Below are 26,281 nucleotides of genomic sequence, written 5' to 3'. Positions count from 1 at the left end.
GTATTCTCATACAGCAAACCGTATCGCTAAACATGTAAGCGGAAAATCACACGCTAATGGAGCCCACTTTCCTGTAAACCAATACCAATTCCCTCTCGCATTGCGGTGACATATTACCCACCACCGTCCCTCAATGGATCTTAACGGGGCAAACATCTGCACTACCGCAGTTAAATAACAAATGATAGCAGCTGTTCAAATGGCCCTGCAACTGTTTTGGTTCACAATGTCACCAAATGTGTAGTCTCTGTTGGGGAGGACTGATGGCTGCTGAGCTCAGTCATCTATTCCGCTAGGTTGGATACCTCTGCAAACTAGTCAACAATAACCTCCGCCTAGAAACCCATCCACCTTTTATAGGTGTAGTTTAGTGGTGCGTAAAGAGATTTTAAAAGGTTCATGTTATGGTGGAATAATGTGTGTGGATGTGTAAGTAAGTATATTACCTTTGCATGTCTAGACTGTGAAAAACATGTGGTGATTCACAATGCAAAATAATAATACCCAACTAAGTACTTAGGCTTGGTATGTCTGCATTGTTATCCAATTAGGAATAATTGTGCTTTGAAGTGCTACGAGGTAAACTCAGAGAAAATGACATTATTAGTCCACTGCTGAAGGCAACATGGACACTTATAAGTCAACTGTTGAAGGCAATATGGGCACTCATTAGACCATTGCCAAAGGCAATATAGGCACTTATTAGACCATTGTTAAAGGCAATATAGGCACTTATTAGACTATTGTCAAAGGCAATATGGGCACTTATTAGACTATTGTCAAAGGCAATATGGGCACTTATTAGACTATTGTCAAAGGCAATATGGGCACTTATTAGACCATTGTCAAAGGCAATATGGGCACTTATTAGACTATTGTCAAAGGCAATATGGGCACTTATTAGACCATTGTCAAAGGCAATATGGGCACTTATTAGACCATTGTCAAAGGCAATATGGGCACTTATTAGACTATTGTCAAAGGCAATATGGGCACTTATTAGACCATTGTCAAAGGCAATATGGGCACTTATTAGACCATTGTCAAAGGCAATATGGGCACTTATTAGACTATTGTCAAAGGCAATATGGGCACTTATTAGACCATTGTCAAAGGCAATATGGGCACTTATTAGACCATTGTCAAAGGCAATATGGGCACTTATTAGACCATTGTCAAAGGCAATATGGGCACTTATTAGACCATTGTCAAAGGCAATATGGGCACTTATTAGACCATTGTCAAAGGCAATATAGGCACTTATTAGACCATTGTCAAAGGCAATATGGGCACTTATTAGACCATTGTCAAAGGTAATATGGGCACTTATTAGACCATTGTCAAAGGCAATATGGGCACTTATTAGACCATTGTCAAAGGCAATATGGGCACTTATTAGACCATTGTCAAAGGCAATATGGGCACTTATTAGTCGATTGTCAAAGGCAATATGGGCACTTATTAGTGGATTGTCAAAGGATGGGCCATTGTCAAAGGCAATATGGGCACTCATTAGACCATTGTCAAAGGCAATATGGGCACTTATTAGACCATTGTCAAAGGCAATATGGGCACTCATTAGACCATTGTCAAAGGCAATATGGGCACTTATTGGACCATTGTCAAAGGCAATATGGGCACTTATTAGACCATTGTCAAAGGCAATATGGGCACTTATTAGACCATTGTCAAAGGCAATATGGGCACTTATTAGTCGATTGTCAAAGGCAATATGGGCACTTATTAGTCGATTGTCAAAGGCAATATGGGCACTTATTAGTCGATTGTCAAAGACAATATGGGCACTTATTAGATCATTGTCAAAGGCAATATGGGCACTTATTATACCATTGTCAAAGGCAATGTGGGCACTTATTAGTCGATTGTCAAAGGCAATATGGGCACTTATTAGACCATTGTCAAAGGCAATATGGGCACTTATTAGACCATTGTCAAAGGCAATATGGGCACTTATTAGACCATTGTCAAAGGCAATATGGGCACTTATTAGACCATTGTCAAAGGCAATATGGGCACTTATTAGACCATTGTCAAAGGCAATATGGGCACTTATTAGACCATTGTCAAAGGCAATATAGGCACTTATTAGACCATTGTCAAAGGCAATATGGGCACTTATTAGACCATTGTCAAAGGTAATATGGGCACTTATTAGACCATTGTCAAAGGCAATATGGGCACTTATTAGACCATTGTCAAAGGCAATATGGGCACTTATTAGACCATTGTCAAAGGCAATATGGGCACTTATTAGTGGATTGTCAAAGGCAATATGGGCACTTATTAGTGGATTGTCAAAGGCAATATGGGCACTTATTAGTGGATTGTCAAAGGCAATATGGGCACTTATTAGTCGATTGTCAAAGGCAATATGGGCACTCATTAGACCATTGTCAAAGGCAATATGGGCACTTATTAGACCATTGTCAAAGGCAATATGGGCACTCATTAGACTATTGTCAAAGGCAATATGGGCACTTATTAGTCGATTGTCAAAGGCAATATGGGCACTTATTAGTCGATTGTCAAAGGCAATATGGGCACTTATTAGTCGATTGTCAAAGACAATATGGGCACTTATTAGATCATTGTCAAAGGCAATATGGGCACTTATTATACCATTGTCAAAGGCAATGTGGGCACTTATTAGTCGATTGTCAAAGGCAATATGGGCACTTATTAGTCCACTGCTAAAGGCAATATGGGCACTTATTATACCATTGTCAAAGGCAATGTGGGCACTTATTAGTCGATTGTCAAAGGCAATATGGGCACTTATTAGTCCACTGCTAAAGGCAATATGGGCACTTATTAGTAAATTTTTAAAGATAATATGGAGATCTGTATTGTCAAATCAAATCAAAAAGGTCTGTATTGTCATTGTCATGACAGTGTGTTTCAAATTAAAGTCCATTAACGGTGTCCTGAGAGGACCTGCTGGATCCAGTCAACTGCAAAGGGAGCCAACCTGGTGCAGCTTCAGCTGACAAGTGGGCTGAGCACTAAAGATACCTGCCATCTGGAAGGGTTTTGAGCGGAGAAATACACCACAGTGGAGGAAGAGGAAGAGCAGACATTATGTCTCTGGACCAGCAATACCTTGCAGGGACACATCCAGGTCTACAATGGGTGGGAGAAGGAAGGCACTGCGGTGGTGGTGAAGGATATTTTGGATATAGATAAGCACATAATGTTAATAAATGAATAGACTGGAGTGTCTTTTTATTGTGGAGGAACCATTTTGGGGTCTCACTCCACAGCACCTTGCTGGTCGCGTCATGACAAAGTGGGCCTATGCACTGCAGTGTTGGAGACTGTGGGGGCCATTTTGGCACAAGATCAACATCATCTTCCAGGATCAGTTTATGCGGAGGAGTGAAACTGCTGATGTAAGGAAGCCATTTTGTCATACAGTGTGTTCCATTGCAGAGTCTGCACCATATTATATAATACAACCACAGTTGGATACTAAAGGTTTACTACCTGGCTACAGTTCTGGGAACACACATAAGGGGCAGATGTTGCTTCTGCTAACACAACACAAGCTCTTAAATCAGACAAATGGTTTACTGCTCTCTCTCTCTGTATTACAGTACATCTATTTAAGTCTTGTCGATGTCAGAAACGGGAGGTTTTAGAAAGAAGAATCAGTATTGAGCAGCAGAAAGGTGTCAGCCACGGATTACAATGACAAGAGATCCTGTAAGCGAAAGCACTCTGGGATTTATAAATTCACTGACTCCTATTAGACAAGGATTGATTTAAACCAGCTTATCTGAAGGAGACTCCTCCAACGACCAGAGCTGAAACCCATCCACAGAAAGGCAATATCCCACATATTACTATTATTACCACAGAATTGCATTTTTATGCACTTTTGAACAGTCAATTTAATTCAAATGAAGACAGAAAAAAATTATTTTTTTCTGTTTATTTTCTCGCTCTGCATACTTTATTGAGACAGATGTCCCTCGTTGCATTTGGGCTAATGTTTAGTGGCGATACGATTCTGTGTAGAAAATAATTAACTGCGTACATTTGCATCATTAGGGCGGATTAAGTCAAGCAATGTTTTCTTATAGAAGGACTGGAGGGACTGTGCGGCACGATCAACAAGGCTGATTCCTACCATTTCCTGATTCGTTTTTTGGTAGCTGCCCCCCTGGGAGAAAGGAATTGAGAAAAAATGATCCATTCCGCTAAGCGCCAACAACCAACGTTCGTCACATTTATTTGTGGCCTGTGTGTTTTGAAAAGCAAAAACAATGGCAAGCAACAAGTGTTGGAGAAACCTAATCACCAAGGTTACTGAGGTAGAAAGTGTCAAGAGAACAACCGTATATGTTGTTTTGATGATATAACACCTTAGTGATTAGCAACATTTTACCTCTCCCTGAGTCTTCTCCATTTATACAACTTAGTTCTGCCACAAAAGTTATGTGACCATTTTTCTCGACAGTCAGATTGTTTTTTTTTCTCATTTCCCAGCCTGCCTCTCTCTCCAGACTGATAATACCTCCAAATCCTAAGACCCTGACAGACTGATGATGGGTTTGTCCAGATGTGGGTCGCACCTCTTCAGTATGATCCCTGTGTATCCCAGAGAAGCCAAGCTATCCTCCAGATATTTTCACATGCCCTTGAAGTGTACATTTAGCTTTTTTGCCAAACTCGACTCCTCTGAATAACAGAGAGAGGATTATAGGGGGTGTGGGGGGGGGGGTGTAAGGGTCCATCTATCACTCTACTCAGGATGAGAGACAAAAGGTACAATGTATATTCTCGGGTGTTCCCTCTTTCATTATTCAGCCCCCATTACTTTAATATGCTCCCCATCCAAAATGCACCCTGATGTTTCTTAGAATCACTATTCTTATACTTCCATGTCACCTTGCTCTCCAAGTAAGTGTACGGCACAGTTGAACAACATGTTGTATCCTGTTGGGTTTCAGAAGATATTTCCTTCTAACAATGACCTGCATCACACAAACTAGTATACTACAAAGTAGGCTGTACTGTGACATATTGTCAACATTATCTACAATGTTTGTTTCCATGCTCAATACAATACTAAACATAAGAGTACATGGAATATGCCAAATTGAAAGGGTGATGTTGCTATACAGCATTTTGTATGGTAGATTACTACTAAACAATAGGTTTGCATTTAAAGCTGACATCCTTAATGATGAAACTGCCATGTCCATCTGCAATGTTACAACACCAAAGTTACTTCAAACAACAAATACTGTGTTGTTTTCCCTGATGTCATTGCAAGCACAATAGCACAATATAACAGCAGAGTATGTACTCTGATTTATTTTTACTGTGATGCTGGATATTCATCTCCTCAGTTACTTCAACTCAACAAAAGCAATAACACGTGCTGGGAGGAACAGTGGCACTGTTTCACCTTATGGGGGGTTCAGCTTTCAAATAAGCTTGGGACTATATCTTTTTATATATAGACATATTGGTTTATGTCTCCGTGGTGGCACGATGAACATGTTAAAACCCCTGCATGCATGTTAATGTGACAACCGTCCTAACATGGACCTCTAATGGGGTTTCCTACCACATAGTGAATGAACCTAACAGCAACAGCATTATACCACAATCCAAAATGGGCCCTGTTAACTTCAGTCACCCATTACCATTAGTGTCACGCCCTGGCCATAGAGAGGCTTTTATTCTCTATTTTGGGTAGGCCAGGGTGTGACTAGGGTGGGCATTCTAGTTTCTTTATTTCTATGTTTTCTGTTTCTTTGTTTTGTCCAAGTATGGTTCTCAATCAGGGACAGCTGTCTATCGTTGTCTCTGATTGGGAATCATACTTAGGCAGCCTTTTTTCTTTTGTATTTTGTGGATAGTTGTCTTTGTTAGTGGCACTACAGCCCTAGTAAGCTTCACGGTTGTTGTTTTGTTTCTTGTTTTGCTGGCGACCTTTACATAAATAAAGGAAAATGTACGCTTACCACGCTGCACCTTGGTCCGGTCATTGCCACGACTATGTCCGTGACAATTAGTCAACTGGTAGAGTAATTCAACTTACCACATTATGCCAAATCAACAAAATGGCACAAGGACATCATTCATTTTTTTAAATAAAATGCTTTGTGCCCCTACTCCTTAGGACATGTGGTAGATTTTCTCTGAGAGAGGATAGGTGGAGACCACATAATGATGAGACACTTAGTTTCACTACTGTTCACAATTTAAAGGCTTCTGGGCAAGTTACGATCATTAGGGGAAATGTGGGGGAGTGGACGGGGCGTACGACTAGAGATGGGGGGAGGTGGATGGGAAATTACATCAAGGCTTTTTCTGGTGGACGCAGCAGTCTTGAACTATACATTTTTGATCCTCCTTCTGCACTATTTGTGCAATTATATTTTGTGCAATTTTGTGGCCATATAATTTCACACTCCAATTAGGACAATACTAATGTTGTCCTAAAGAGCCAATCTCTCATTAAACAAATCAATTCTAAGCCTCAAGGGCATCAAAGGTTCCCCAAACAAATTAAACTGGCACTGAATGTATGTCTAAGTGGTATATATGTGGGAATCAATTGCAGCGGAAAGAGAATGAAAATGCTAATGAAAAAGCCTTCTCTGGGCGTTTTCATTGTGTTTGGTTATTAATGTCATGCGAAAGGTAGATAATTACTCCCTGGTGTGTAGCATAACACTACAGGTTAGATATACTGGAATTGATGCTCTGGAAAAGTCATATCAATAATGTAGATTACACCTTTGTGAGTACAATTTGGCTTGCTGTCCAAATCTACAGTACATGAGGCAGAATCGCCCAGGTTTAGTATCTGATTGGAAGTTTAGCAAATACCAACCCTGCACAACAGCAACAAAGTACAGTATTCTGTATCGAGAAAGTGTAATCCAACTCTAGTATAGACCATCTCCAGTATAGACCATCTCCAGTATAGACCAACTCTAGTATAGACCATCTCCAGTATAGACCATCTCCAGTATAGACCAACTCTAGTATAGACCATCTCCAGTATAGACCATCTCCAGTATAGACCAACTCCAGTATAGTCCAAATTCAGTGTGTCCAACTCCAGTGTAGACCAACTCCAGTACAGTCCAACTTCAGTATGTCCAACTCCAGTATAGACCATCTCGAGAATAGACCAACTCCAGTAGAGTCCAACTTCAGTGTGTCCAACTCCAGTATAGACCAACTCCAGTATGGTCCAACCCCAGTATGGTCCAACTCCAGTATAGACCAACTCCAGTGTAGTCCAACTCCAGTGTAGTCCAACTCCAGTATTGACCAACTCCAGTATAGACCAACTCCAGTATAGACCAACTCCAGTGTAGTCCAACTCCTGTATAGACCAACTCCAGTATAGACCAACTCCAGTGTAGACCAACTACAGTATAGACCAACTCCAGTGTAGACCAACTACAGTATAGTCCAACTCCAGTGTAGACCAACTACAGTATAGTCCAACTCCAGTATAGACCAACTCCAGTATTGACCAACTCCAGTATAGACCAACTCCAGTATAGACCAACTCCAGTGTAGTCCAACTCCTGTATAGACCAAGTACAATGCAGACCAACTCCAAAACAGACCAACTCCAGTATAGACCAACTCCAATACAACCCAACTCCACTACAGACCACATCTAGTATTATCCAACATCAGTATAATCCAACTCCTGTGTTGTCCAACTTCAGTATAGTCCAACTCCAGCATACACCAACTCCAGTATAGACTAACTCCAGTATAGACCAAATCCAGTATAGACCAACTCCAGTTGAGACCAACTCCAGTATAGACCAACCCCAGTATAGACCAACTCCAGTGTAGACCAACTACAGTATAGTCCAACTCCAGTATAGAACAACTCCACTATAGACCAACTCCAGTCCAGATCGACATTCCACTGAAAAAGGAAGAGGCATTGATAATCCCCTATTTAAAATAGATGATGGGGAAACCAATACCGTTGTCTGGCAGGTTCAAATGACCGTGAACACTAATGGTTTCAAAATGACTACATCTTTCACTATCGCTCTCCCTCAGAGGGAGACTTAATCATACTGATAAACAAGTAAAAATGCAGAGCGGGTCATTTTAGTGACATATGAAAGTGGAGCCGGCCACAGAACGAGGCTGTTGGACTGTAGTTAAGAGGCGAGGCAGAATCCATCAAGTCGACTATTATGTCTTCCCCACAGAATAATGATGGAAGGATGGCAGCTCTGGCACTGATACCCAGCTGATCCTATTTGCAAAGGTAAATGCTTTGTACCTGGCCGAGATACTGAGATACACACTGACTTCTGTCTGCAGCGGACGAGAAGAGGGGGATTCAAAAGGCAGGGACAGGGAGAAACAAGAGAGGGAGTGGGAGAGGTGTAATAAAGTGTCAGATCACCATCAGTGCCAGCTCAGGGAAGGGATGTATGCAAACCATGAAAAGTGTGTTTTCTCCCTCACTGTCACTGTAATATGGGCCAATAAGTTTAATTTAAAATAAGTGATTTTGACCAAGTGTTAAGAAATCTCAGATATTTGGGGGTTTGGAATGTAAATTGATAGAACAAAGTGAGAATATTCTGGAGGCCCTGTTTCAAAACCGATAAACAAACTTTTATTCATCATCTTCACTCCATCTTCACTCCCTCTCTCTGTCACACACACACAGTACAGCCTATGGTTTGAATTGAAGAGGCAGTCCATCAACTGGTGCTTTAAACTCAATATAAAGAGGCCCGGGACATGATGAAAAATCAAAAGGAGGTCACACCTCCACCATGTCACCAAAGGAACACAGGTGCATGACAAGAGAGGCCTGACAACGACAAAACAGTTGTGTTTCTTACACACGCAACAATCTGTTTCCTTGTTGTTGGCACATTGGCTCCCCACTCCTATCTCTATGTAACAGCACACCTCCATCCATCTGCTGTAGTGAAAATGTACACATCCTCCAAAAAAAACTTCTCCAGATATATTCTCACCAGGAAGACCCCCTCCACAACACCTTCTCCAGCTTTATCCTCAGCAGGAAGACCCCCTCCACAACACCTTCTCCAGCTTTATCCTCAGCAGGAAGACCCCCCTCCACAACACCTTCTCCAGCTTTATCCTCAGCAGGAAGACCCACTCCACAACACCTTCTCCAGCTTTATCCTCAGCAGGAAGACCCCCTCCACAACACCTTCTCCAGCTTTATCCTCAGCAGGAAGACCCACTCCACAACACCTTCTCCAGTTTTATCCTCAGCAGGAAGACCCCCTCCACAACACCTTCTCCAGCTTTATCCTCAGCAGGAAGACCCTTCCACAACACCTTCTCCAGCTTTATCCTCAGCAGGAAGACCCCCTCCACAACACCTTCTCCAGGTGTATCCTCAGCAGGAAGACCTCCCTCCACAACACCTTCTCCAGCTTTATCCTCAGCAGGAAGACCTCCCTCCACAACACCTTCTCCAGCTTTATCCTCAGCAGGAAGACCCTTCCACAACACCTTCTCCAGCTTTATCCTCAGCAGGAAGACCTCCCTCCACCACACCTTCTCCAGGTGTATCCTCAGCAGGAAGACCTCCCTCCACAACACCTTCTCCAGCTTTATCCTCAGCAGGAAGACCTCCCTCCACAACACCTTCTCCAGCTTTATCCTCAGCAGGAAGACCTCCCTCCACCACACCTTCTCCTGGTGTATCCTCAGCAGGAAGACCTCCCTCCACAACACCTTCTCCAGCTTTATCCTCAGCAGGAAGACCTCCCTCCACAACACCTTCTCCAGCTTTATCCTCAGCAGGATGAGCCTCCTCTACAACACATTCTCCAGCTTTATCCTAAGCAGGACGAGCCTCCTCCACAACACCTTCTCCAGCTTTATCCTCAGCAGGATGACCCCGCTCCACCACAACATTTAGTTATAGTCTATTGACTAATGACAGCAATCCTGCTATCTGTAATAGCCAACAAACCTAATGCAGGCAAGGGGCCAATCAAATCCCCATACGCTATGTAGGGCAAGTGAGTAAGAGACTGGAGAAGTCACAAATAAACCTGAGATACACTGATGCTTTATTCTAGCGGCGCTGTCTGGCAATACACATTATTTCCCCCAGTGGAAGGAATTACAAATAACCCAAACGGGGCTTAGGCGGTGTGTAGGGTTGCCTGCAATGTAATTGTGGTGCTGGGTGACCATGCTGCAAATAGTGTATGCAGGTGATCCAAATTCACTTGTGAGTTATTATTATGTTTTATTATCTTGGAACGTTGGATACTGTGAACTCGTTTGACTGTGTAAAGAAATGTGACCTGTTTCTGTTGATACATCCGAAGTGAAACATTTTTGCTCACTTTTTTCAAAGGTTGAAAGGAAGTGTGAATAAATGCATCTCCAGCATGTCAACTATCTGATTTGGTTGTTGTACAGAATGCGGTAGACTGACGTTCTTCATCTGACATTGTGCGTCTGAGTGGGGAGACTACAGGGGGCTGACAGGAACATTATTTGGGGAAAACAAAGTTATGTCAGACACCTGGGGTTCTCCTCTTGACATACCAAAAACCAATTGATTACAACACCAGAAATCTGAATAAGGGTATTAAACACAGAGACTGGTGCTGAGGGAAATAAGGTTGAACTTGAACAGGATAGATATTGTTAGGCTTCGTCATAGACTGGCAATAGATACATGGACATAAACTGGATCTTTTTTGTACAATCAATGTTCATTGTCTTTCTGTGCTAATGTCGTTTTATCTACACTAGCAGCTTTTTCTGAGGTGAATTGTCTGCGCAAATTAACACTTCTAACTTAATAATGAATTCAAAGCCCCATATCCCCAAGTGACAACAGTAATTGCTGTAACGATGTGTGCTGAGAGTCTGGAAGCAAGTTCAGGGAGTGAGTGTTTTAATAAATAAACACAACATAATACAAAATGACAAACCAAGAACAATACACAGATGAAACAGAAACCATAATAACGCCTGGGGAAGGAACTAAAGGGAGTGACATATATAGGGAAGGTAATCAGAGAAGTGATGGAGTTCAGGTGAGTCAGAAGATGCGCGTAACGATGGTGACAGGTGTGTGCCATAACGGACAGCCTGGTGACCTCGAGGCCGGAGAGGGAGCACACGTGACAATTGCAATGTGTACTGAATACTTGAACTCAACGGTCCCACCAAGTGAACGTTTTGATGAACATATCCCTTACACTATCCATTAGGGACCCAAAGCCTTGTCTCGCAGGTCCAACGAGGTGTGTGAGCCGTGATGCAATATGTTAAGAATGAAAAACAACTTGAACTGTGGGGACTTTTTGTTTTTTTTTCACTTCTCCCTTGAGACTCCCACCACTTGCTTCCTACACCCCCCCCCCCAACACAATACATCTCAGATTATTAAACACGTTCAGAAAAATATAATCTATGCTTTCTCTCTTTGAATCTAACAGCAGGGAGGGTGTTACATGAATAATTGAACTGCACTAAACAACCCGGGCCTGACGCTGTCTAGCATGACAGCTCTTGTCATAAGATGTATAAGACAAGCTGCTCTAATACTGAAGTCAATTAGGAGACCTGAACAATGGAAAAGCCACAGAGGAACAAAGAAGAACAAGAAGAAAAATGGTTCTGTATTGTGTTTGAGTAGTTTCTGCACTTTCCACCCACATACTTTTGTGAGAAGTGTCACAAACGAACTAATTGTATTGCCCTTAGTCGGGGAGAGAGAGAGAGAGAGAGAGAGAGAGGAACAGCTACATCAATAGTAATCATGTCTTTACCCTGAGCACATGTTCTGAGATAAGAGTCAAGACAGGTCACCCAGAGTTCTAGAACTCGAAATAGAACAGAAATTGAGGAAAGAGATAAAGATTGACCTGCATTGAATACAAAAAGACTGAAAACAAATTGTAAAGTGATCTGACAAAGCTTGTTATCAGTACAGGACAGACTGTTTGCACTTGTATTTACTCTCAATGAAATATACTACATGATCTAATTTACTAATCACCATTGGATTACACATTGCATCAGTGCTTAAGGAATCGTTTCATCAGAACGGTAAGTATGTTGTCGAAGAGTGTTCCATGTCCACAAAGGTTCGTCTTCTGAGAGTGTTCCATGTCCACAATAGTTTGTCTTCTGAGAGTGTTCCATGTCCACAATGGTTCGTCTTCTGAGAGTGTTCCATGTCCACAAAGGTTCGTCTTCTGAGAGTGTTCCATGTCCACAATAGTTCGTCTTCTGAGAGTGTTCCATGTCCACAATGGTTCGTCTTCTGAGAGTGTTCCATGTCCACAATGGTTCGTCTTCTGAGGGTGTTCCATGTCCACAATGGTTCGTCTTCTGAGAGTGTTCCATGTCCACAATGATTCGTCTTCTGAGGGTGTTCCATGTCCACAAAGGTTCATCATTTTAATGCAAACTAAATTTCACCAACATCTATAGTGTACATTAAACAGCCCAAAAGGTTCTGTTTCAAATTCGTATAGACGACATTCTAAAATGAAGGCCATCACAGACCGAAAGTGTAACAAATGACAACCTCTGGATCTGTCCAGGTTTCATTGTTATGACCGATATTGGGGTCAGTTAGCAACCCAAGGTGTCAGTCTTCTCCCTCCTCCACCTCAACCAGACTCCCCTATGTGATAGCCATCTTGGTAGCCAGGTAAGAGTCATTTGGCCATAATGGTAGGTCTTCTTCAGAGGGGGTTATATGGGATGTGACCTGTGTGTGAGTGGGGGGTACAGAGCTCTCCTCAACATGATACTACTGTACAGTGAAGGTTACAGATGAGAGTATAGGTGTATAGGACTGCAGAGTCGCTGTATGTGGTTTGCAGGCCTATAGTGCTGACGTCTTCTAATGAATATTAGAATGTTCATTAGTAGTTACAAGTAAAGTTACTGTGTAGTTGGAATCATGTTATAACACAAACATTTTCAATGCTCTAAATATATCGCCATGGTAATTAAATATGGTAACATCAAATGGATAACAATAATCAATATTCTAATCAAAACTTCCAGCTAAATAAATAATGAAATCATGGCAGAAGAATATTCAATAAACTTGTACGGTGCCGTTGAAACCGAGATGGAAATAAGGTAAAAAATGTATAGCTTGGAGTTTTATCCAACTGTGTATCACAGTTCAAAATCCAAAGCATACTGTATCAAACAACCAACTGTGGTGAAGAAAAATGACATGGAGCTCACCTTCTGGTCGTGGCTGTAGGCTAGAGCCCAGTCCTCCTCTGTTGGATGGAACAGAAGGCTTAGAATGTAGAAGCTGAGGCGGTATTTCTGATAGCTCGCTCCTTCATCCGAGCTGATGAGCACACTGCTCTCAAACTCAGGGTCTGTCAGCACCATTATCTGGAAGAGAGGGAAGGGGGGTGGGACGGAGAGAGGACAGAGAGAGAGAGAGAGAGAGAGAGAGAGAGAGAGAGAGAGAGAGAGAGAGAGAGAGAGAGAGAGAGAGAGAGAGAGAGAGAGAGAGAGAGAGAGAGAGAGAGAGAGAGAACGGGTCACCATATGAGCACTCCAGGTCTAGTGGTTGGCATGCAGCATGCTGTTACTAGCGCTAACACCTTCACTTTGTTTTGGACTTCACTTTACAAATGTGTCTCTCGTGCTCTGTTGCCATGGTTTTTTGGCCTCTTCCAGTGCACCGCACAGGTCTGCACTTTGGTGCACTTTGGCTTCCAGTCACCCCTCTCCAGATGCATTCCCTTTAATGAGATAGAGGTGGTTCAGAATACCCCCGTGGACATATAAGTCAACCATGAGGGGGCCACAACACAACTGCAACAATATGTTGCTATGTTAAAGAATAGGATAAGTTGTAAGAATATAGTGTAGATCAAATAGGCTGCTGTGCTATGGTATTCTGTAACACCGCTGTGAAGGAAGAGAGAACTCCACAACTTTGCATTTACCATGCGTGACTACATGTCTAGGCAATGCAATTTGTTTTGAACAATATATACATTTGTGATAAGAAAGAACAAGTACTTGTGCAATAAAGAATGATGTCTTTGTGGAATGCTCTATGTTACCACAATGGCGGGAATTCTAATTCCATGCTAGGAATTATACAGTCTCTACTTTCATTTCGTCATGAATTCAGGGGAAATGTAAATGTTTTGTTGCATATTTGTTAGAAATTAGCCTATTGACAAAGCAATAACAGAGTAAGATCTGTAAAACTAAAATCATAATAGCAATGCAAATGTCGGTATTAAGTATAATTCTGCAAATTAGAGTACATACCCAAAACCAAAGATACTGTGAAAGTACACAACATTGACACAACTTAATTAAGATGAAGCCCTTTGTTTGGAAGCCTGTGTGATATATAATATTAAATACTACATTGTAACAAAATCTGACCTTATTGGTGTAGTATCTATATCTTGGTATAATATGATTTATTTGGGGGTGCGATGTAAAGCATACATTTTCATTACAGTTCATTACTCACAAAACACAGATATATCCTGAAATGCCATTTCCACTTTATAGAACCAGGGCCTATTTTCTCAAAGTAATCCATAGACATGTTGATTAATAAGACATACATAGCTCAGATAGGCTTTCTCTTTGTGATGTAATGCCATAAGACATTAACCTGACACCTGGCTTTAATGACGATAAACTACTAAACCCAGACAGAAAAGGGAGGCTCTGATGCTTGGATAGTGTCACAGCCCAAACTGCTGTGTTTTCTTTCCCTGCAACAGATTTGAATTGGAAAAAGCAGCAGTGCATTTGTCACTGACAAAAATACCACCGTCTTTCCCCAGCTTTAACTAGGAATAATCCCCACCCCTCTTTCCCCAGCTTTAACTAGGAATCCTCCCTGGTGGTGATTTAGATCAATTGTTTTTCATTAAAGCCAATAAACAGACTTCGTACTCTGTGCCAGTTTTTTTCTTTAAAAACATATGTTCCTTAGATTTTTTTTGTCGTTCACCTCACCTTCAAATTTTGCCATTGTCATTGCCTTCACTGAGGGACGAGGGACTCGAAGGGCCCCTCTATTTCTCCCAGTGTCTCAGGGCCTTGTCACATGTAATTTATAGTTTCTAACGTCAGGTCTAATCATTTCTCATAATATTGTATTAAGCGACAGCATTTATTATGAGTGGAAATTGTATTTCACCTTGCATTTTTTATTCTTCTGTCAGGACCTTTCTCTCTGTCTCACCTCTTAGAGGGGAAAGCACAAATGCTAGAAGTCCTTGAAAGGTCTGGGTGGATCAATGTTTCTTCACCACTGAACAGGGAGACACTGAATGTTTCTCAGCTCTCTAATAATAATTTAGGCGAGTCCTTATCAACCAGGCTGCCTTTATATTTACTGTAATACATTTCATATTAAGACATATCTCTATTGAGGGCTTGTTGTATAGCTGTGTGTATAGCTGTACTCTGTATATCCACTACATCACTGTTGCATTTATCAGAAGGTGTAATATTACACTTTATATGTTGAGAGTAAAAGGAATTGGAGAAGTCTGGAAATGTATTCATTAATGGCCAACGATGATTCATCTTAAACCAACCTGATTTAAATTCCTGCACGTGTAAATATTATTTGCCATGTGACATATTCAATAATAAACCCTATTTAAACATAATTTCTCTGACAAAATGTAGAAAAATGTATTGGACAAATACCATAACTGGACTAAAAGCCTTCTCATAACCCATCTCTCAGTAGATTGAATTCATGTCCTTTCGGAAATTGTTTATGTGGATCATATGGGCATGTCCATCTGTTCCTGAAGCAGTTTTAACAGGCGCAAAGTTCCACGAGGGGAGGTTACGTAACAGTTCACATCATCGTCAACCTCATCAAATATACCATCGCATCGCCGGGTAATTAAGATTTTGCTCCACATCCACTTGCCAATTGATCTCCCGGGAATAAAGAGGAGTGAGGCTAGTTACAAAGCTTAGATCAATACAGGTTGGAGGGATAACCTCGGCATGTCATCTGCTGATGTTCAGCTAGTTGGTGGGAGTCCAGCCAATCATCAAGCGAGGAGTGCGATAGTCATTGCTGTGTTGTCTGAGGGGCTGAAGCCTGCTGTTGGACGGTGCTTGATCTATCTGCTGACCACAAACAAGGAGCGGAGGAGAGGATTTCTCACAGCAGAGTAATCTTGTCAAACCCAGATCAATTGCGACCTATCTGTGAGTGAGCAGTCTGTAGGGAAGGTATAAAAAGGCTCAATTCTGGTGAATTGGGACATCACTCTAGATACAACCATAGAAGTAGAATGTCTATACATTCTATGTCTTTTAATTCTATTCATACGTCGAGAATGCTAGACTCTTCCTTATTATCAGTGGCAGTGAGTCAAACTGTGCAGAAGGACTCGGAATAAGGCTGAACATGCATAAGGGCAATTCATGATGGGTGTTTTCTTCACAGGCGTGAAGATAAATGTCAGCACCATCATTCAAATCTATTCTCTGCTCCTTGAAAGGTCAAGCCTCTGTCTTTTTACCTTTAGACAACATGAGGATATAGTCGGTGACGTTAACAGAATATTGTTGCGTGGAAACCAATCGATTGTAATGCTATATTCACGTGGGAGAAGAAAACACCCTCGAGTCATTAAATACACAAACATATTGTCATGGTGATTTAAGGGTCATTACTGCTTGGCCACTGGAATGCAATGAGGAGAAAACGTCCCGGCTTATCCAGTAGAGAGTTGCACTCATCCATCGATAATGAGATAAGAGATAAGGTGAGGAGGATCGGTGGAAGCCAGAGGTCAATAGTGGTTGTCTACAAAACATGGCCCTGACGAGGGCATCTGGACATCATAGGATCTCGTGACTAGCTTCTACTAGAACGTAATTCCCTAACTTGGGTGGAGAAAACTACAAGATCCTCAAGTCTATCACCATAAAAGGGAGATGATAGGGCCCTTGCAGCAAATCTGCTGCATGTCCACGTATCTTGTGTGTCTTTGGATCGGTTAGCCTATATCCCTGTACCTGGGAAATGTGCTGAATGGGCATACTCTACCTTCAACTACACCATAGGTTCTATCGTTAAGTCCAGCCGGCCAGTGAGAAAATAGTCACAGGGTCAGACCTAGGTATTACTGAGTTCAAGGCTGACCTGGGTTAAGTCCATCAGCTCGGTATCCCACAAACCATCTCTTTCCATCGAGGGATTTTCAGGGTCAGCGCTAGTGATCTATGGACTGATTTGACTCTTCGGGAGGCCCAGAAAGCCAGCTGGGGCCCTTTTCCCTTCACATTACCAACAGAGAAAAGTTTATATATGGACGGTTTGCTAGTGACGGACCTTAACATGACCCTTAGAAAGTTTTCAGGAGAGACTGAGACACCTGTGTTATAATGTGGAAAAGATGGTCTGCTTCCCAGAATAAAAATAAACTTTGCTCAGATAAGATGCACCTACTTTTCTCAATTAGTTTTGCTTCAGATTCAGATTCTTTCTTGAATACGTTCTGTCTTTCTAAAAGGTATGTTTTGGTCTCTGTGTTGTGTCATGGTAAATGTCCTGAGGCCATAACTACAGTATGAGTAAGTGTTTATTGGTAGAAATCTTGAATTGCTAAATATGGTCATTAAACTTTGGTTATCTCACAAACTACCAAAACATTTAAAAGCTTGAAAGAATTTATTTGAGTCTACCGTCTAACCTTCACTTCGAGTTAACATTTGATTTGATCAGAAATAACAATTAGTGGCAGCAGAGAATGGACAACGAACAATTCAGTTCTAGTTAACTCAACTAAATGTAATTAAGTCTTAGTCAGTTATGTGTTATTGAAAATCAGTCTTTTGAAGTTTGTCTTACCTTTCTCTTGTTGGATGGACAGACATACAAATAACTCAGCACAGTCTTAGATCCCACTTTGTCATTCATCCTCTCATAGGTGGATCCATAGTCTGTTGATCTGTAAATGAACAAAAAAATGTGTTTAGACTGAGAGAAATACAGACAGAGAGGCAGTTCAATGCATAGACAGACAGACATACAGACTTATAGACAGTGGTTATTTACCGACGCCTACTTCCAACCACAACCACATCTTAAGGTAGGTTTCTGACCTAATTACATCATCTTGGCTTTGAACCACGTCATGTGAAATATCCCTGTTATTGTACATCTTACAGTACTTGGCTTTCTCACCCTAACTACAGGAATCTAGGCTGCTCGAGGGCCTTTGATCCTATAACATGCAAACTAAATATACGACCAAGTTGCACAGAGCAAAAAACATTCCTGTGTTATAACACCAGCATAATAACCAGTTATTGATAGGTGCTAATGGAAACAAACCATTCACAGATGCCTGGGGGCCTAACACCTTTAGTAATTTATGACTACCTTCAAATGAAATATGACGAATGCAAAAACATGTGGATGTGCCCGGAATCCAGGAAGCTGGAATAATTTAGCAATACAAAATGAGCTGTTAGCTAACTCCAGAGCAGAGCACACTCCCCTTTGCCTTTCCAGTCTCCAAAGTTCCCTTTCAGTGGTAGTATACCTTTTCTCCCCCCACCCAATTTTCTGTTGGTTTTATACACATTTTGTCGTTCTAGTTCTGAATCCCGCAAGTCATCTTTAAATTCTCAGCCATGCTTCAGAACCAAAAGGTTGCACGTCTTGATTGTTGACCAATGACCAGTCATCAGCATTGGAGCACAAAGGTGGACACACGTATCCAGATTTGTGATTTTGTTTAAAACAGAGTAGATCTACGTCTATCATCAATATAAAATAAGGTTTAGAGATTTACTACTGACTCATCTTTTCCAGAACAGGCTACGTGGTGATTTGATTGATCTCATTTCATATTTCAGAAAGGACAAGTTTGGGTGCCTATTGGCTATAAACAGAGTATACCAAACATTAGGAATTCCTTCCTAATGTTGAGTTGCCCTCCCCCCTCAAAACAGCCTCAATTTGTTGGGGCATGGACTCTACCAGGTGTCAGAAGCGTTCTACAGGGATGCTGGCCCATGTTGACTCCAATTCTTCCCACAGTTGTGTCATGTTGGCTGGATGTCCTTTTGGGTGATGGACCATTCTTGATACACCCTGGAAACTGTTGAGCCTGAAAAACCCAGCAACGTTGCAGTTTTTGACACAAACCGGTGCGTCTGGGTCTTACTACTGTACAATACCCCATTGAAAGGCACTTCTATTTTTTTCTCTTGCCCATTCACCATCAGAATAACACACATACACAATCTCAATTGTCTCATGGCTTAACAATCCCTTTAAACCTGTCTCCTCCCCTTCATCTAGGGGGGAGTGATGAGCTCTACAGCAGTCTCACAACTCAATCGCTGGTTGAAAACTGTTTTCTGCCCCTCCCAAAAGATAGAATTTGTAGATAATTGGCCCTCTTTCTGGGACTCGCCCACAAACAGGACCAAGCCTGACCTGCTGAGGAGTGACGGACTCCATCCTAGCTGGAGGGGTGCTCTCATCTTATCTGCCAACATAGACAGGGCTCTAACTCCTCTAGCTCCACAATGAAATAGGGTGCAGGCCAGGCAGCAGGCTATTAGCCAGCCTGCCAGCATAGTGGAGTCTGCCACTAGCATAGTTAGTGTAGTCAGCTTAGCTATCACCATTGAGACCGTGTCTGTGCCTCGACCTGGGTTGGGCAAAACTAAACATGGCGGTGTTTGCCTTAGCAATCTCACTAGGATAAAGACCACCTCCATTCCTGTCATTACTGAAAGAGATCATGATACCTCACATCTCAAAATAGGGCTACTTAATGTTAGATCCCTTACTTCAAAGGCAATTATAGTCAATGAACTAATCACTGATCATAATCTTGATGTGATTGGCCTGACTGAAACATGGCTTAAGCCTGATGAATTTACTGTGTTAAATGAGGCCTCACCTCCTGGCTACACTAGTGACCATATCCCCGTGCATCCCGCAAAGGCGGAGGTGTTGCTAACATTTACGATAGCAAATTTCAATTTACAAAAAAGAAAATGACGTTTTCGTCTTTTGAGCTTCTAGTCATGAAATCTATGCAGCCTACTCAATCACTTTTTATAGCTACTGTTTACAGGCCTCCTGGGCCATATACAGCGTTTCTCACTGAGTTCCCTGAATTCCTATCAGACCTTGTAGTCATTGCAGATAATATTCTAATCTTTGGTGACTTTAATATTCACATGGAAAAGTCCACAGACCCACTCCAAAAGGCTTTTGGAGCCATCATCGACTCAGTGGGTTTTGTCCAACATGTCTCTGGACCCACTCACTCTCACAGTCATACGCTGGACCTAGTTTTGTCCCATGGAATAAATGTTGTGGATCTTAATGTTTTTCCTCATAATCCTGGACTATCAGACCACCATTTTATTACGTTTGCAATTGCAACAAATAATCTGCTCAGACCCCAACCAAGGAACATCAAAAGTCGTGCTATAAATTCACAGACAACACAAAGATTCCTTGATGCCCTTCCAGACTCCCTCTGCCTACCCAAGGACGCCAGAGGACAAAAATCCGTTAACCACCTAACTGAGGATCTCAATTTAACCTTGCGCAATACCCTAGATGCAGTTGCACCCCTAAAAACTAAAAAAATGTCTCATAAGAAACTAGCTCCATGGTACACAGAAAATACCCGAGCTCTGAAGCAAGCTTCCAGAAAATTGGAACGGAAATGGCGCCACACCAAACTGGAAGTCTTCCGACTAGCTTGGAAGGATGGTACCGTGCAGTACCGAAGAGCCCTTACTGCTGCTCGATCGTCCTATTTTTCTAACTTAATTGAGGAAAATAAGAACAATCCGAAATTCCTTTTTGATACTGTGGCAAAGCTAACTAAAAAGCAGCATTCCCCAAGAGAGGATGACTTGCACTTTAGCAGTGATAAATTCATGAACTTCTTTGAGGAAAAGATTATGATTATTAGAAAGCAAATTACGGACTCCTCTTTAAACCTGCGTATTCCTCCAAACCTCAGTTGTCCTGAGTCTGCACAACTCTGCCAGGACCTAGGATCAAGAGAGACGCTCAAGTGTTTTAGTACTATATCTCTTGACACAATGATGAAAATAATCATGGCCTCTAAACCTTCAAGCTGTATACTGGACCCTATTCCAACTAAACTACTGAAAGAGCTGCTTCCTGTGCTTGGCCCTCCTATGTTGAACATAATAAACGGCTCTCTATCCACTGGATGTGTACCAAACTCACTAAAAGTGGCAGTAATAAAGCCTCTCTTGAAAAAGCCAAACCTTGACCCAGAAAATATAAAAAACTATCGGCCTATATCAAATCTTCCATTCCTCTCAAAGATTTTAGAGAAGGCTGTTGCGCAGCAACTCACTGCCTTCCTGAAGACAAACAATGTATACGAAATGCTTCAGTCTGGTTTTAGACCCCATCATAGCACTGAGACGGCACTTGTGAAGGTGGTAAATGACATTTTGATGGCATCGGACCGAGGCTCTGCATCTGTCCTCGTGCTCCTAGACCTTAGTGCTGCTTTTGATACCATCGATCACCACATTCTTTTGGAGAGATTGGAAACCCAAATTGGTCTACACGGACATGTTCTGGCCTGGTTTAGGTCTTATCTGTCGGAAAGATATCAGTTTGTCTCTGTGAATGGTTTGTCCTCTGACAAATCAACTGTACATTTCGGTGTTCCTCAAGGTTCTGTTTTAGGACCACTATTGTTTTCACTATATATTTTACCTCTTGGGGATGTTATTCGAAAACATAATGTAAACTTTCACTGCTATGCGGATGACACACAGCTGTACATTTCAATGAAACACGGTGAAGCACCAAAATTGCCTCGCTAGAAGCATGTGTTTCAGACATAAGGAAGTGGATGGCTGCAAACTTTCTACTATTAAACTCGGACAAAACAGAGATGCTTGTTCTAGGTCCCAAGAAACAAAGAGATCTTCTGTTGAATCTGACAATTAATCTTAATGGTTGTACAGTCGTCTCAAATAAAACTGTGAAGGACCTCGGCGTTACTCTGGACCCTGATCTCTCTTTTGAAGAACATATCAAGACCATTTCGAGGACAGCTTTTTTCCATCTACGTAACATTGCAAAAATCAGAAACTTTCTGTCCAAAAATGATGCAGAAAAATTAATCCATGCTTTTGTCACTTCTAGGTTAGACTACTGCAATGCTCTATTTTCCGGCTACCCGGATAAAGCACTAAATAAACTTCAGTTAGTGCTAAATACGGCTGCTAGAATCCTGACTAGAACCAAAAAATTTGATCATATTACTCCAGTGCTAGCCTCTCTACACTGGCTTCCTGTCAAAGCAAGGGCTGATTTCAAGGTTTTACTGCTAACCTACAAAGCATTACATGGGCTTGCTCCTACCTACCTCTCTGATTTGGTCCTGCCGTACATACCTATACGTACGCTACGGTCACAAGACGCAGGCCTCCTAATTGTCCCTAGAATTTCTAAGCAAACAGCTGGAGGCAGGGCTTTCTCCTATAGAGCTCCATTTTTATGGAACGGTCTGCCTACCCATGTCAGAGACGCAAACTCGGTCTCAACCTTTAAGTCTTTACTGAAGACTCATCTCTTCAGTGGGTCATATGATTGAGTGTAGTCTGGCCCAGGAGTGGGAAGGTGAACGGAAAGGCTCTGGAGCAACGAACCGCCCTTGCTGTCTCTGCCTGGCCGGTTCCCCTTTTTCCACTGGGATTCTCTGCCTCTAACCCTGTTACGGGGCTGAGTCACTGGCTTGCTGGGGCTCTCTCGTGCCGTCCCTGGGGGGGTGCGTCACCTGGGTGGGTTGATTCACTGTTGTGGTCGGCCTGTCTGGGTTTCCCCCCTTTGGGTTGTACCGTGTCGGAGATCTTTGTGGGCTATACTCGGCCTTGTCTCAGGATGGTAAGTTGGTGGTTGTAGATTTCCCTCTAGTGGTGTGGGGGCTGTGCTTTGGCAAAGTGGGTGGGGTTATATCCTTCCTGTTTGGCCCTGTCCGGGGTGTCCTCGGATGGGGCCACAGTGTCTCCTGACCCCTCCTGTCTCAGCCTCCAGTATTTATGCTGCAGTAGTTTATGTGTCGGGGGGCTAGGGTCAGTTTGTTTATCTGGAGTACTTCTCCTGTCCTATTCGGTGTCCTGTGTAAATCTAAGTGTGCGTTCTCTAATTCTCTCCTTCTCTCCTTCTTTCTCTCTCTCGGAGGACCTGAGCCCTAGAACCATGCCCCAGGACTACCTGACATGATGACTCCTTGCTGTCCCCAGTCCACCTGGCCATGCTGCTGCTCCAGTTTCAACTGGCCTGGGCCCTAGGACCATGTCCCAGGACTACCTGACATGAGGACTCCTTGCTGTCCCCAGTCCACCTGGCCATGCTCCTGCTCCAGTTTCAACTGTTCTGCCTTACTATTATTCAACCATGCTGGTCATTTATGAACATTTGAACATCTTGGCCACGTTCTGTTATAATCTCCACCCGGCACAGCCAGAAGAGGACTGGCCACCCCACATATGCTCTCTCTAATTCTCTCTTTCTTTCTCTCTCTCGGAGGACCTGAGCCCTAGGACCGTGCCCCAGGACTACCTGACATGATGGCTCCTTGCTGTCCCCAGTCCACCTGACTGTGCTGCTGCTCCAGTTTCAACTGTTCTGCCTTATTATTATTTGACCATGCTGGTCATTTATGAACATTTGAACATCTTGGTCATTTTCTGTTATAATCTCTACCCGGCACAGCCAGAAGAGGACTGGCCACCCCACATAGCCCGGTTCCTCTCTAGGTTTCTTCCTAGGTTTTGGCCTTTCTAGGGAGTTTTTCCTAGCCACCGTGCTTTTACACCTGCATTGTTTGCTGTTTGGGGTTTTAGGCTGGGTTTCTGTACAGCACTTTGAGATATCAGCTGATGTACGAAGGGCTATATAAATAAATTTGATTTGATTTGATTTGATTTGATCTACACTGATTGAAGTGGATGTAACAAGTGACATCAATAAGGGATCATAGATTTCACCTGGATTCACCTGGTCAATCTTTGTAATGGAAAAAGTTGTTTTAATGCTTTATACACTCAGTGTATGTCTAAAGATAAACAGCTCTAACATTGCACTGCTTTCAATATTATGGTATGAAGATTTAACATATCTTGGTCATTTTATTATGACATTTGTGAGGAATAACAGGGCAACCAGGCTGACAACAAGCACTCTGCAAGCATGCTGCCCTCCAAAGTGATGGAATGGTGCAGACAGACATGTTTTCCTTATGATCCTGTAACCTCCGTTAAAAATAGGCCGTATGATTTTGCTTGCTCTGGCCACCAGAGAAGTGACACTATATATCCCTAGCTGATGTTGGCTGCTAACATGAATGACTTTCAGCTCAAAATGCAGGTGTAAAACAGAGTTTATTTCTGTAGCCTATCTGGTGTTTTGAAAAACGCTGTATAGACAGACTACATTTCCGTACTGATTGTGTGTGCATGTTCACATGAGCCTAAGAATAGCTACCATGTCCCTGTGATTACCTAATTATTTCAATCTGAAGACTGCAAAAAGTCCACACCCACTCAGCATTAACCCCCTTCGGATGTGCGGTGCAATTTACAGTATGAGTGAGGAAAGACGAATGGGAAAGTATTCTTATTTTATAGGTCTTCAGGTTCTTTTCCTCCTGATGGCGTAGTCGGCAGAGAGTAGTGAAGCTCTGCCAGTAATAGAGTATCGGTTTAAATTACAACAAGATCTTTCCTCATTCCAGGTCATCCCTGAGTGCTGGGGAGAGACGGTCACGATGATTACAAAGTAGAATAACGAGAGAGACAGACACTGCATGAGGGCATGCTGACAGCTTCTACGGGATATTTTGTTTTTAAAGAATTGGAGAAATGAATGGGGCGATGACTGATTGGAGAGGGACATTTTTATATGCAATGGGCCTCCCAGCACTAGGGAGCTCCCAAGGGCTGCGTTATGATGTTTGAGTCTTCTCATGTCCGCGGCAGGCAGGGACATTAAAGCAAAGACACAGAATGCTGTCTGACTGAGTTGCTTGCCAAGTATAAATTGAAGAGATAGCAAGCTCCTGTGTGGTATTGTATGTAGGCTATGAATCCATTTGACTTTTCACCACGTAGTTATATCCTCAAGTACTAAGGCTCTGGTGTGAGAGTGTCACGGACTGACTGTACAATCAGACAGAAATGCATTCAATCAAACCTCCAAACCATAACGTCTCTTTCAGTTGGTCTGATTTCCAAGGCGCCTTTTCTGTTAATCCAAAACCTAGAATCACTACATATTCATGAGTGTCTGTGAGGAAGGAAGCTGTACTCATAATTAGCATTCAATTGCGGTGTTTCAACCTGGCGACACCGCCATACAATAGGCACTTCTCCTTCTTCCTTAATTTCTATTCAGTAATTTCTTCCTCATCAGCCCCTGTCCACCGAGACGGTTGTTTATCTGGTGTTTGGTGTTTAGGTTCTGGTCTGGATACAATGTGTTGAGGGAGTGTGAGACAGAGAGAGCCAGAAGCAGTGTTGCAAGTGAAGGGAGATTCTGAGAAAAAGACCAAACTTAATTTGCCTTCAGAATTTAAATTCTATGTGAAACATAGCTGAAGTTTCTTCAGCAGTACAGTAGAGAGATAATACTCGCTCTTGCTGTTGGAGTAACATTTTATGAAATATCACAAAACTAATGGGGTTTTGGCTTGCTGATGGAAGACAGCATCAGTCTGAAATATTCCTTGACTATCAGAGAGGGAATTAGGTACTGCAGTAGTTACACTGTCTGCTGTTCTTGTGTCTGCCTGCATTAAGGAAGAAACATACTGTAATGGATTTCCTCCTCTTCGTCTGAGGAGGAGTAAGGATTGGACCAAAACGCAGCGTGGTAAGTGTCCATATTGATTTATTCAAAAACACAACTGAACACTGGAACAAAATAATAAACGTGAAATATACAAAACCGAAACAGTACCGTGTGGCCCAAACACTCACGCGGAAACAAACACCCATAAACCAAAAGTGAAACCCAGGCTACCCAAGTATGATTCTCAATCAGAGACAACTAACGACACCTGCCTCTGATTGAGAACCATACTAGGCCGAACACAAAAACCAACACAGAAAAACAAACAGACTGCCCACCCCAACTCACGCCCTGACCATACTAAAACAAAGAATAAAATAACAGAACTATTGTCAGAACTTGACACATACTGCCGAT

At 42.3% G+C, this 26,281-nt stretch overlaps 1 protein-coding gene across 1 annotated transcript in view; it reads right to left on the bottom strand.

Annotated features, from left to right (window-relative positions):
• The window catches only part of LOC124015275 (VPS10 domain-containing receptor SorCS3-like), a 244,171-nt gene that overhangs the window by 69,344 nt on the left and 148,546 nt on the right, over positions 1 to 26,281 (bottom strand). Inside the window, exons 3-4 of the mRNA XM_046330397.1 lie at positions 17,891 to 17,990; positions 13,255 to 13,413 (exon numbers count right to left, since the gene is read on the bottom strand). Coding sequence (XP_046186353.1) covers positions 13,255 to 13,413; positions 17,891 to 17,990 — 259 coding nt within the window. The remainder of the gene's footprint in view (positions 1 to 13,254; positions 13,414 to 17,890; positions 17,991 to 26,281) is intronic.

This window comes from Oncorhynchus gorbuscha, linkage group LG26 (genome assembly GCF_021184085.1).
Source record: "Oncorhynchus gorbuscha isolate QuinsamMale2020 ecotype Even-year linkage group LG26, OgorEven_v1.0, whole genome shotgun sequence".
In the NCBI taxonomy this organism is placed as follows: Eukaryota; Metazoa; Chordata; class Actinopteri; order Salmoniformes; family Salmonidae; genus Oncorhynchus; species Oncorhynchus gorbuscha.
Note: the sequence above shows the minus strand (reverse complement) of the source record. Positions and strands in the feature narration are given on the sequence as shown.